General features: G+C 41.5%; 1 protein-coding gene and 1 non-coding gene across 2 annotated transcripts; both read left to right on the top strand.

The window, feature by feature from the left end:
- Positions 1–579: 579 nt before the first annotated feature.
- trnaa-ugc (transfer RNA alanine (anticodon UGC)) lies at positions 580–651 on the top strand. The gene has a single exon. It is a non-coding gene; the product is annotated as a tRNA-Ala (tRNA).
- A 9,910-nt stretch (positions 652–10,561) lies between these two features.
- snai1b (snail family zinc finger 1b) lies at positions 10,562–12,808 on the top strand. Its single transcript, XM_034087038.2, has 3 exons — positions 10,562–10,761; positions 11,100–11,642; positions 11,972–12,808. Exons 1-3 carry the CDS (start codon positions 10,680–10,682, stop codon positions 12,151–12,153), a joined length of 807 nt encoding a protein of 268 aa, XP_033942929.1. The 5' UTR covers positions 10,562–10,679; the 3' UTR covers positions 12,154–12,808.
- The last annotated feature ends 797 nt before the right edge of the window (positions 12,809–13,605 follow it).

The following is a 13,605-nucleotide window of genomic DNA, read 5'->3' as shown; positions in this document are numbered from 1 at the left end:
GTTTGGGCCTCTTTTGTCTGTCTGAAATATTGTGCTCATATATATTCTCTCATTCTTTTATGACCTTGGTGGTCCACATCTCCAGTAAAAAGTTTCCTCTCCCTCCAAGTTAAGTGGGAAGGAGAGGAGCCCCTTCCTCAGCTGTGTCCCCTAACTGAAACCACAACATGACGTGTAGACTAAAAATAGCACAGAGCAAGGATTACATCAATGAAAACTGAGCTACAAATACAACAGCTTATTTTCCATTCATTCACAATGACGTAAATTATCCAACTAACTCAAACTAAAAGTAGCTCAGAATGTCTTGAGCTGGAGCCCTTTTGGAATTTAACCCATTAAAAAATGTCTTAAAGTACACAAACATACACACACGTACACACACACAGAAAATTACAGTAGACCTTTTTTTGGCTGGGTCAAAAATGTAGTGTATGCTGAAGTTGCAACTATAAATTACATAACGTTGCAATATCCAAATGCACTCTCGTCTCTCCTTACATGTCCTCCAATGGCTCACTATTTTTGTTGCGTACTCTAAGCTATAAACATAGTTCTTCTTTCCGCCTGATACAAGTAGGGGATGTAGCTCAGTGGTAGAGCGCATGCTTTGCATGTATGAGGCCCCGGGTTCAATCCCCGGCATCTCCACACCTTTTAATTTTCTTTTTGTGATCTTTGACTCACTTCAATAGTGATGTGATGGTAAAGATGTTTCAGAGGTATTGTGTAAACATTATTCTTTTTAATCATATTTACCAAATAGCTTTTGATTTCACATGCAACATTTTCACATGATATAAGTGCATGTCATTTTCCAGATGTATCTAACATGAGGAAACACACATTTGATCATGATCAAGTACAGTTCAGTTTAGTTTTGGGACTTCTTGCTTACTGGCCCATCGTCTGAGAGGAAGTTGCAATAGCATTATACCTCATAAACTGTTACATTAAGATGGCAGTAAACACAATAGTGATCTGGGGAGAAAGAAAAACATGCATTCATATTTAGTAAAATGTTTATGTGCTTTTTCTGTTCAGATGACTGATGGTGTGTAATGATGGCTGATTTTTTCTTTTAAATAAACAAATATACTATTGTTGCATAATTAAAGTTGTTTACATATAAAACTTGATATATATATTTATGTATAACGTTTGTTTATAGTTATAAAGATAACCTTTGTATTATCTGTTAACCAAATGATCTTTTCTGATACCTTAATAGTTAAGATAACATATGACATTTTGAGGGGTAATCAAGGGAAGACAGATAGCACTAATGTGTTGTGTTTGAGAACATCATTTGGAGTTATGCATAGTTTCTGGTTTGAACGTTTTTTTTAATTAACATGATGTGTGTGTGATTAGTGTTAGCTACAATTGGTTGTAAACCCTATCACATTCCCTACGAAAAACGACACACAAACTAGATCTTTACGTTCATTGCCAACGAAAACAGTGTGCAGTGAAGATGTTTAAATCAGAGGTTTGCTGTCACAGCTTGCTGAGAAAAGAATGAGAATACCAACAGAAACCCTGGGGGCCACGCTACTTTCGGAATAGGGTGAAAAGTCAAAACGAGCAGCCCGCACACACTCAGGGAGTCAGCTTGACCCCTCGCGGACATGGGTAATGTCATCTGCTTTCAGCAAGTCCATCCAGGTTGGTTGTCCAGCAGGACACACTATCTGCAGTGAAACAAGACCACTCTGAGGGTCAAACCCACACTTACAGGGCCTACTATTCAGGAGCCTGCAACTGTTTATCCCACATGCTCTAAGTCTGTACATTATGACCTAAATGAACCTCTGTTACATAAATGTCACATATCCATTTCTCAGGTTTCAAGCTAAGGTGGAAAATGAGGAGAATCATCAGTCACTCCTGTCTGAAGCTCACATTGCTGCAGGTCACATTGCAAAATGCACACCTTCATGTCTTTGAGAAGACCAGACATTCAGCAGTGAAGCTGTAAAACCAGAGGGCTAGAAACGTGCATAATAAAACTCTAATGGTGTGAACACAAAAGGTCAAAGGTGGTGTACTTGCAATTAACGGTTCTGCTAAATCTGCGCACATAATCTTTAAAGAAAGGCCTGTCTGTGTTACTATAGAAAACAAAAATCTGAAAATAAAATTGTAGGTGTATTTCACATGCTCACAGTGACTGATAGGCTTCCTCATAGTGCATCACTAAGTCTTTAGTGTATTTATTATTGTACAACCTGAGGGTTTGGTTGCTGAGTCATCAGACACACAGTTCGATGTGGATATGTTACATCATGCACGGTTACAGAAAACATTGTTGCCCTTTTCCATCTTCAGGGCTTGGCAAAACACACACATTCCTTAGTGTCTAGTCTCTTTAATTTTCCAATGACGTGTGTGTATGCGTGTCTGTGTGTGTGTGTGTGTGTACATGTGTGTGTATATGTGTATGTGTGTGTGAGCGTGTGTGTGTGTGTGTGTGTGTGTGTGTGTTGCCGGTTTTATTTAACTAAAGCTCAATTTCTGATATTGTACTGACTTCTGGTTTAACCACTGACCTGGAAACCCCATTAACAGGGTCATTGTTGGTCTTTGATCGCCCCCTTGTGGTTGGTCTCAAAATAATCCAAGTGCATGTAAATTCACCATGTGACCAGCGGGTGGCGCCAAATCATAGTTTAGTTATTTTCTTTACCGAAAATGATCCTGATCTAAATCAGTGCATTTTACAGGAGTTTTGAAATAAAAGATCTCTACAGTTACAAGCAGATTAGTGATGAATTTTAGGGAATTATGGTTGGCTAGTTTCATTTTTTAAACTCCAACCATCTTTACTATTGATTATATTTGAGTGACTTGTGAGTTGTGTTATGATTACTTTAATTGTTCTATCATTTTGTAAAAAAACCTTCCTGGGAGGAAGTCATATCAGAATGTTTAATGAAGTTTAAATATTTGTTAGCGATATTACAATACATTCTATCATTTTGCAAACACAAATGTATCAGACACAAACACTTTCTGAGCGGGTGTTAAAAGGCAAGGCACCAAATATTAAATATTGTGCAGAAAGTGTTCTTGCCTGTAGTCTCTCCAAGACGGTGAGCCTCACTCACCTCAAACATCTGACCATTAGATAACCTTTAAAAGTGCCATATCAAAGGGTGCCTGTGGATGGACTGCAATATATGCCCCCACACACACACACACACACACACACGCACACGCACACGCACACACACACACACACACACACACACACACACACACACACACACACACACACACACACACACACACACACACACACACACACACACACACACACACACACACACACACACACACACACACACACACACACACACACACAGGGGCGCCGTAAGGGGGTGAAAAGTTAGGACGATTCTAAGGGCCCATGACTGACAGGGGCCCCAAAATGTTCAGAACATTAAGAAAAAAATGTAAGTAACCTTTAATCAATAATTAACATTAATAAAACGTTATATTGATACATTACTCACTAAACTTACAATTAATTTAACTTATTTTCTAAGGTATGTCTCCCAGTTTTTCACAAGAAAAGGTGGGTGTGGTCCATGAGTGGTGGAAATTAGTCTGTTAGCTAATGTTTTTTTGTTTACTAAGCTGACATTAAGTACTGTTAATATCTTTACAGAAAATTCAGAGGTCTTTAATTTCACTGCTCTTTTAGCTGATATTTAAAAGTATGGTAGGTAATTCACTTCAGAAACACGTTGTTATATTCCATGGAATGCTCTTAACATCCCGATAGCAATGAATATATTAAATGCTTTGACAATAAATACATACAAAAATGTCATCTGTGGAAGCCGTGGCGCTGTAAAAAGCACGACCAATCATCTGCGCCCGCCCGGGAAAAATGACTGGATGGCCTACCTGCCTGTCAGCCTTCCATCTGTGCACAAACTTATCTCGTGCCCTCATTGGTCATGTGCGCGTTCCTGTGTGTTGGAGGAGGGGCTCTGTAAGGAACTCTGAAGGAAGGGGCAGATTTTTTTCGGTTGTGTACTTTCAAATTCTAGCACACTCGAGCTGGTTTCTCCATTCTTACCTCCCTACCTTTAATAAATGCAGGCACATTTTTAGCGCCTATTCATACTAAATCAGTTATCCCTCCCCCTGGTGCCAGGTCCAACAGATCCATCTCTAAGCTCAGCAGCCCTGTCCCCCCATAAGGCTGAACCTGAACCAGCTTTTCTCCCAACTGAAGGAGGTGAGCAGCATTGTGTTGAATGACATGCCACTTAACATATCTGAATGGAGACTGGAATACTATATATATATATATATATAAAACAAAAAGCTAACATCTAATATAAATTATACATTTCAAACACAGTATTTTCCCACATAGCTAATGATCTATATAAAACAAAAAACTGTTTTTAGTCTATTTAGGATGATGGACAGTTTGAAGCATTGAGTGATCAGTCTGTAAACAAAATGTTAATCGGACATTTTGGTTATGATATTAATACTAATGTTATTATATTAAAGCAGGGGTGGGGAACCTCCGGCCCCCGGGCTGTATACGGACCGCTAGACCATTTGGTACGGCCCTCGAGGTAATTTATAAACAAAGTGGTGGGGCCCAATGTGATATATTTTCATGGGGCCCAAAATCCCTGGCGGCGCCCCTGCACACACACACACACACACACACACACACACACACACACACACACACACACACACACACACACACACACACACACACACACACACACACACACACACACACACACACACACACACACACACACACACACACACACACACACACACACACACACACACACACACACACACACACACACACACACACACACACACACACACACACACACACACACACACACACACACACACACACACACACACACACACACACACACACACACACCACTTCAGGGGACATTACATTAACTTACATGCATTTCCTGGAGACTTATCCTAACCTTAACCATAACCAACACATGCCTAACCCTTACCCTTAACCTTTAACATATATCAAACTTTTACAAAAGAAAAAACCCGACTAAAAAGAAAACAAACATTTCCATACTAGGTGCAAATAAAATGTTATATACTCACATGAGTACATTAATGTTAATAAAAACATTAATTTGACCTTACATTTCATTTTCATTATTTTCTTTCAAGAAAATAAGATGTTTTATGTGCCTTGAATAGTTTTTTTCTGGATATAGAAACCAGTGATTTTTTGTCTGTGGGAGCAGGTTTGAAAAAATGTACAGGGTTGACAGATTGATGGGAATAATATAATCTACTGTTTCTGAAATAATATAAGATTGCATTTGCAATAGCCATTCTATTGCATAACCTACAACAATACAAACAACATACTACAACAAAATAAATAATCTGCTGAATAAACCATATGGTGAAGCAGCAGACGGGGAGACCCCACTCCAATCTGCAGGTCATGTTGGATGCTTCTCTCCTCCTCAAAGCGTTCATCAGGATAGATTTCCACTAAATAATCACATGTTTTTGTGTCACATGGACATACTTTAACAGTGAGTGTGTACAGACCACTGGAGCGTGTGTGTAGGAGTGTGTCCATAGGAGCAGCTCTGCATTCCAGAGGGATAATCTTATCTCCCTCCTGCTGAGCTGATGGACCTCTGAACTGCAGGGCAACACTCACAAACACATCACACACTCTAGTTTATATGAATAAACAAAAACCCACGGACAACAGAAACGTTGTGGTAAAAGAGCATGGGGAAATGTAGTCACATTAGAAACACCATGACAAGTACTGATATATCTAGGACACAAACTCTTCATTTTTCTTTCAGAGTCAACATGAGCATCACTGTATCGTCACAATCAAACACTGTGACCGACATGTTGGAATTTGATTTATCACATGCACAAAGGCGAGTCAGTCTACATAAACATCAAATGCAAATGTGATAAAGTGACCACTACCTGTCCTCTGAATAGACTGAATGACAACCATGCACCTGAGTGTTCAGAGGGCTATTGGCCAGTGGTTTTAAAATGTAAAACATGGCTTGAAGCTGCACTTGTGTACTTGTCACTTGAGCAAAAAACATTTGTACAATCACAATGGTTTGGGAGTTGGCTTCTTTTCATTCGATGAAAGGACACTGGAGCACAATTTGTTCACTGCCCCTCCGCCATCTTAAATCACAGCTTCACTGTCAAGGACAATAAAAAGGGACATTTATTTTAACATTGTTTCTTGTGGGAACTTTTAGTATGTTCACTCCCTCACCCAAACTCCTCTTTACCATCAGATGAAAGAGGATGATGTATTTTCTTGAGTTTGTAGAAATCAAAAAGTGGAGTATGAAGAAGTGAAAAAGAGATTGAATCCAGAATAAGCGTATATTTGAATCTTCTCTGAAATAATTTTCCGATTGACCATATAATAATTGTTGCTGTTGGAGCAGTTCTAGGGTACTTAGATGAGAAATGTAACGAAATTCAATCAATCCAACAACTACACAAAACACGTATGCTACATATACACAAGGTTGTCTATTATAAATAATTAAACAGTTCTGGAACATACACGATTGAATCAAATGCAACATGGAACACATTTGTTTCCCCCATTCTATTCTTGTCAAAATCAACTTTGTCAACCTTTTTCTTTAAGAATAGCCTTAGATTGATCTTGAACCAACACATTTTATCAATTAATTCAGTAACATTTGAGTTTTCACTATGCCACCCTATCAGTTTTGAATTGTTGTTCTTTGGTTATACAAGTGACGGATATCAACTGAAAATATATTTGTTTTAGAGGACATTTTCACAGAAGAAGGTTAAAAGGCTTCCCAACAGCCTTCGCTGGAGCAGATTTGCCAAAACCAAACACATACAAACTGAATTTTATTTTGAAGCGCAAACTGGTAACATAACTCAATACTAGTCTGTCTATTTGAGTTTAAATTGTTTGCACTTCAATATGTTGAATACAAAAATCTGCTCTCTTCACTGTCTCTGAGGAACTGCACACTGTTAAAGGGAGGCGTGTGATGCAGTGGATGATGCGTTGATGTTCGGATCAGGTTCAAACTGACAGACTGCAAGGAATCTGGGTGTGACCCTAGATAACAACCTGTCCTTCACTGCAAACATCGCTGCCACAACCCGCTGCTGCAGATACACGCTTTACAACATCAGGAGGATACGTCCCCACCTGACCCAGCAAGCGACGCAACTTCTGGTCCAGGCTTTCGTCACCTCACGCCTAGACTACTGCAATTCCCTCCTGGCTGGTCTACCTGCATGTGCCATCCGACCTCTGTAGCTCATCCAGAATGCAGTGGCTCGTCTGGTCTTCAACCTTCCTAAATTCTCCCACACCACATCGCTCCTCCGCTCGCTTCATTGGCTTCCAGTAACTGCTAGAATCCACTTCAAGACACTGGTACTAGCGTACCATGCTGTGAATGGATCTGGCCCTTCCTACATCCAGGACATGGTTAAACCGTACACCCCAGCACGTGCACTCCGCTCGGCATCGGCCAAATCGCTGCAACCGCACTACGAGGGGGACCCAAGTTCCCATCAGCAAAAACACGTCGGTTTGCTATCCAGGCTCCAAAATGGTGGAATGAGCTCCCCATTGACAGCAGAAAGCTTACACATCTTCCGGCACAGACTAAAAACTCATCTCTTTCGACTCCACTTCGAGCAATACAATTACTAATAAAGCACTTATATACTAACAAAGGACTGGCTTATCTAAAGCTAGTTGAGTAGCACTTGAAATGTTTTGGCTCTATGAAACCTGATGTACTTATATGATTCTGTTTTCTTCAAGTTTTTATCTTCTTGGTCGAATGCATTTATTGTAAGTCGCTTTGGATAAAGCGTCAGCTAAATGCAATGTAATTTAAACAAATCATAAACCATGTTTCTCAGACAGTTTTTCTTTTATCTAAAAGGCATTGTTATTTTCAGAGAGCCACATTTGTTATGACAGGGGGACTGCCTGACATTGGCATTATTTTGTAAAACCTTCCTAAGATTAGACTAAATTAGATTTGACATCCACTTTATTTTTAGTTTTAAGAGCTTTTAGCAGACAGTTTGAGCCTCTGTGAGAACACCGGCTGTTTCATCCCTGAGGCCAGAGAAGAGAGAACATCTGTTCTGAGCAGCAAAACTTTGTCTTCACGTCCTCTGTGTGTCAGGAGGTCAATCTCACCCTGTTGTAACACAACTTGTCTGCAGTCAGCCCTACACACAAACTGCTCAGAAGAACTGTGTAATCAGCTGCAATACAGCCTTAGACAGTGTGTGTCTCAGGTCAGGTGGTTGTTTTATTTAGCCATTTTTGTGAGTATAGCAATACATTTATCAACACAGATCATCAAGACAACATTAGAATATTCTACTCATATTAATTATGTATATATTTATGTATAATACCTTGTTAAATTCAACATGTATATTTTCTACTTTCTTGTTTATTTATTGCCTTGAATTGTTATTGTACAATGCCATGTCTTTTTATGCTGCTGCAACGCAACAATTTCCCAAATTGGGATCAATAAAGTACTATCTTATGTTATCTCTTATACTACACTAACATAAAGCCCCCAGACACTTTTTGTACTTTCAGAGCCATTCTCAGTAGCAGACCCTCACCTCAGATTACTTTCACGTGTGTCTTTGCTATTTGCTTTTTGTTTTTACTGCTGCCCTGCCCTCGTGACCTCCAGTCTACGTGGCGTCGGCGTCAACAAGCGCTCTAACGACGTGTGAACTTTTGGGCATGCAGTGACAATGGCGCCTTTAGACAGGTGCATACATACACCCCCTCCACGCACCACCACCCTGCCTGCCACCGAGGAGCTTTTAGGCTCTTTGCGATGCTAAAGAGGAACACTAAAGACTGTGACATTCCTGCCTAATGGCTGGCACCTGATTTTCACACTCACAGGGTGTGTGTATCAACAGCTCACCATTAAAAAAACAACAACTATAGGGCGAAAGGTCTATCATTTCATTATAATAAATTACGATGATTATACATCTCATGTTATAGGACAGTGTGTGCATTCATAGATTAAATAACGGCGAATAATGGTTAATTACAAATACAAGACACGTAGGCTAGTCAGAAAGTAAAACAGAAAGATAATAAACCTAATTCAAACGGTACACGACAAAACAACGGGTGAATCTGGCTCAGCAATTCATATGCAATTAACTAGATTAACAACAATCGTTCCTTTTCTTCTGTGATCATGTTGTCTCATTCATCTGGTGATGCTCACACATTAACAATAAAGAAAAAAGTATGGCTTTGGTGTGTGGAGCTGCTTTGAATTACGCACAAACTTTACGCACATTTAAGGGATTAAACATTATAGGATCTCGATTCATTTAAGGGCCTTATCCTAGCTTTCTGGATTTCATGGCACCTCAAGGCACACGGTTTAATATGTCCTTGTCTGGGTTTAAATTACATTATCATATTGTTCCTGTCAACTCGGTTAATTTTACACCGTGCTGTGCGCAAACTGGAGAACAGCGCCTCCTTTATCTGAGTGCTCTTAACTCCCGCAGAGAGGCTGAGAAAGAGGATGCCTCATGATGAACTGAGCGCCTTATGTTAGCTGTTGATGGGAGAAAAGACACAGACCGTTTGTTTCCTGTAACTTCTCCAAAATGTCACCTCAACAGGGTGCGTAAAGCCTCAAGGCACAGCCACACAAAAGAGCCATCATAACGTTTCAGTAAATAGGTCTAAATGCTCTTAAACGCATTTCAAAATGTGAGATACATCGCCATCAAAAACAAATATGTTCGAATAATATATTCACGTCACATATTTCCCCCACTCGCGCAGAGACGTTTTATCCAAATTAATCAGCTTCTGCTAAACCTATTTTTAATTTGTTTTACACATTTTCACCATTATTCTGGTGGTGTGTTTGTGTGTTTATAAATGTGCCACCGTATATAGTAATACTTTACACAGAGATTTATTTGTAAATTAAATTATGAGCCAACAGAGGACGCTCTAGCTTCAGTTTGTCATGCCATATATTGTAAAGGAATGGACACATAAGAATTATGAACAAGGTGTAAGAAGGGCTTTAAAGATATATAATCCTGATTTGATTTAGGAACTGTTTATCGTGCATGCTGTCTATTTTGTTTCCAAATTGAAAACACATGCCTGTGCGCATTTCACATTGTTCAAGACGTTTAGCCTACAAAAATAATTTGTGGCCGAACCTGACTTTTAATTCAGAGTAATCTATTCAAATGTAATGGAAAAAGGATTATGTCTGTAAATAAAGAGGGAGCCATTACAGCCGTGAAATGCACAATTAGATAGGCGCTCGACTACAGCTTTTGGCTCTTTGGGCACCTGTGGTGAGCTTCCTCACACACGGGGTGTGTCTTTGGGCGGAGACCTGCCCACCACCCCGCCGCTTCTCCCCTCTGCTCACTATATGAGGAGGCAACTTTGTAATCCCTGACAACAAGCTACATTGAACCGTAGCAGAGGACGATTTCTCCCTGACCGACAGGAATCTGCTCCGACCATAAGAAGAGAGCCTTCCTGCCGTGGACATTTTTTGATTTTTAATTAATCGGTGAAGCCAGACATCACCATGCCTCGTTCTTTTTTAGTCAAGAAGTATTTTTCCAGCAAAAAACCCTACTACAGGGAGAGTCATCTTGAGAGCCAAACAGGTAAGGTTTAATTTCCTCACTTATTGACAAAATGTTTTCAATCTGTGGTCTTACTTGACATGTTAAGTGAATCACTGTCAGAACGAAACAAGAGCTTTATAAAGTTACCTTCAGATGCAGAAGAGCCTCTTTTGTGGCAGATAAGATGGATATTTATCCAGGTTGCTTCTTCTGTGCTAAACAAGTGTTTCTGGTCTCCTAAAAATGTGGAAATGTAAAAGTCAGGGTTACACTTAAAGCAAGTTGTAATGAGATATCCAACAAAACGAAAACAAGTTTAGGGCTTAATTAGATTATCTGTTACAACCCATTGGACTTCCTTTTCTCTGGTTTGCCAGCTTTTGTCCCAGAAAGCTTTCCAAGGGCTGCACTTCCAATGCAGAACAACAGCTCCGCCCTCACCTGCTACCCCACCATCCCCTTCTTCAGCAGCATGGACTCCCTGCCTGTCCCTCTGTCCCCCATCACGCCTGTTTCTCCGACCCTTTCACCACTTGGCCCTCTGGACCTCAGCAGCTCTCCCTCTGGCAGCAGCAGCAGCAGCGAGGAGGAGGAGGATGGCGGGCGCACGTCAGATCCTCCCAGCCCCGACATCATCCAGCACATCTTCCACTGTCTGCACTGCAGTAAGAGTTACACCAGCCTCTCTGCACTGTCCCACCATCAGACCCACTGTTCTCCACAGCAGCAAACTCCCTCTCTGCCCACTGTGGTCTCTACACGGCCGGCTTTCCACTGCAAACACTGCCCCAAGGAGTACACAAGCCTGGGAGCCCTGAAAATGCACATTCGCTCACACACTCTGCCCTGCGTGTGCCTCACCTGCGGCAAGGCCTTCTCCAGACCGTGGCTTCTTAGAGGACACATCCGCACACACACAGGTATGCAACAAAACAAACTTATGTCAGAGTAGTCACATTGATTTCCAAGCTATTTTGACTTGTAAATGTAACAACTGGTTGCACCTTGTGCTCATTGATATTCATTGATGTCTCCTGATATGTGAGCAAATGTTATTGCTTCACATGGCCCAAACTAATCACTGCCTCACAATGGTTGCGCATGAAAAAAGGCAAATCTGCATTAAGTTAGGGTCGTGTTCCTGCTCTTTTGTTGGTTATCTGTAGATCATTTGAAAAACAATGACCAGAGGACAGACCTTTCAATTCAGTCTATTCCTGATGCTAACAACGTCTTCTCTTTTCACCAGGTGAGCGCCCCTTCTCTTGTCAACACTGTAACCGGGCCTTTGCTGATCGCTCCAACCTGCGTGCCCACCTGCAGACCCACTCAGAGGTGAAGAAGTACCAGTGTGGCTCCTGCTCGCGGACCTTCAGTCGCATGTCCCTGCTGCACAAACACACCGCCTCAGGGTGCTGCCCGGCCTCATAGACTCCCACCCTGAACTGTTCCCATGAGCCATTTTAAACTTTTGATTCCACCCCTGATTACAGCCAATAAGGACAGAGGACTGATTTATTTTTTTAATGTCATGTTGGAATCTGCAGCTCGTCACTACTGTGTTCTGTCAACTGTGTGTGATTTGAGGGCAGCTGGACATGCAGTTAATTCCCAGGAAACTCAGTCGGTGCCGGCCGGTCCGGGACTCTGGCCATGTTGCAGCTGCCTGGGTGTGTTTGTGTGTATGCGGGGATGTCATTCCTCACCATACTATACATACATTGCGTGTGTGTGTATATGAGCAAGTGTGTGTGTTGAGACAGCTGTCTGTGTATGGTGTACTGTGGAGGCCGGGCGCTGAGAGAAGTGTTAGCTGTGACCTCGACGACAGGTGACTGTCCACTCGCCCCTCCCAACACCACAAACACTTTCCACACACTCATTGTGTTTAATGGGATGTGAAAGGACCACTTAAACTTGACCAAAAAAACACAACTGGGTTATTGTCATTTTAAAGTCTAAGTGATCTTTTTTTATTTAGACACATGTTTCTTGAATGATTTGACCTACTGTTTTTATCAACTATTTTCTTCAACATGCAAAATGTTAATACTGTGCCTTTTTCTGCCACATGTAAATAAAAGCTTTGTTTAAAAAAAAAAAAAAACCTGCTGTGGACGTACTGATGAATTAGTGTTTCAACGGGCATTGTATTAACTCGCAACTCTAAATGAATTCATCAGGACAGACATGACAGTTTCTGAATGGGAAGATGGAGCTGTGTGTGTGTCTTAGGTGGAGCGGGGACAGGTTTGTGTGATGGTGAGTGATCGGGGGAACACCTGCACACACCTGCCGGGCTGTCAGCGCACAGACAGAAACACACGGATAACACATGGGGGGGGAGGGTGAGGAGAGGGCAGGGAGCGACTGCAGGTGGGTTATAGGGATCAGACATATAGAAGGCGAGGATGCTGAGCAAAAAAGAAATCCCCAGAGGGAAAATCTCACAGAATAAAATTGTCTTCGGAAATTCGTTCTGTTGTATGAGCAGAAAGCCGAAATCTCAGGCTCAAGACCAACTAATAGACCCCAGAGAGTCAGCTATAGCAGAACTTTAGGACTGACACTGATCCACTCACTATGCAGCCATCTGCTCCATAATGGTTACACTCTACTTACCTTGTAGGAACTTCTAGGAGGAAGTCTGTGCTCATGAGCCCAGCTGAGGGTGATCATGCAGGGTGCACATATGGCAGCAATGTGTCTACAATCCCCCACTGCCCTCCTGACCCACACACACACTGACGCCAGCATGTCTTAGTGAGGTAACAACACGTTTCCTGTGATGAGAGGTGGATGCCCGTGTGTGTTTGTGAGGGGGGTTAGACGGGGCTCTCAGAAAGCCTGGGATCAGATTGCATGACTTAGCTTGTCCAATGT

This window comes from Pseudochaenichthys georgianus, chromosome 7 (assembly GCF_902827115.2).
Source record: "Pseudochaenichthys georgianus chromosome 7, fPseGeo1.2, whole genome shotgun sequence".
Lineage (NCBI taxonomy): Eukaryota > Metazoa > Chordata > Actinopteri > Perciformes > Channichthyidae > Pseudochaenichthys > Pseudochaenichthys georgianus.
Note: the sequence above shows the minus strand (reverse complement) of the source record. Positions and strands in the feature narration are given on the sequence as shown.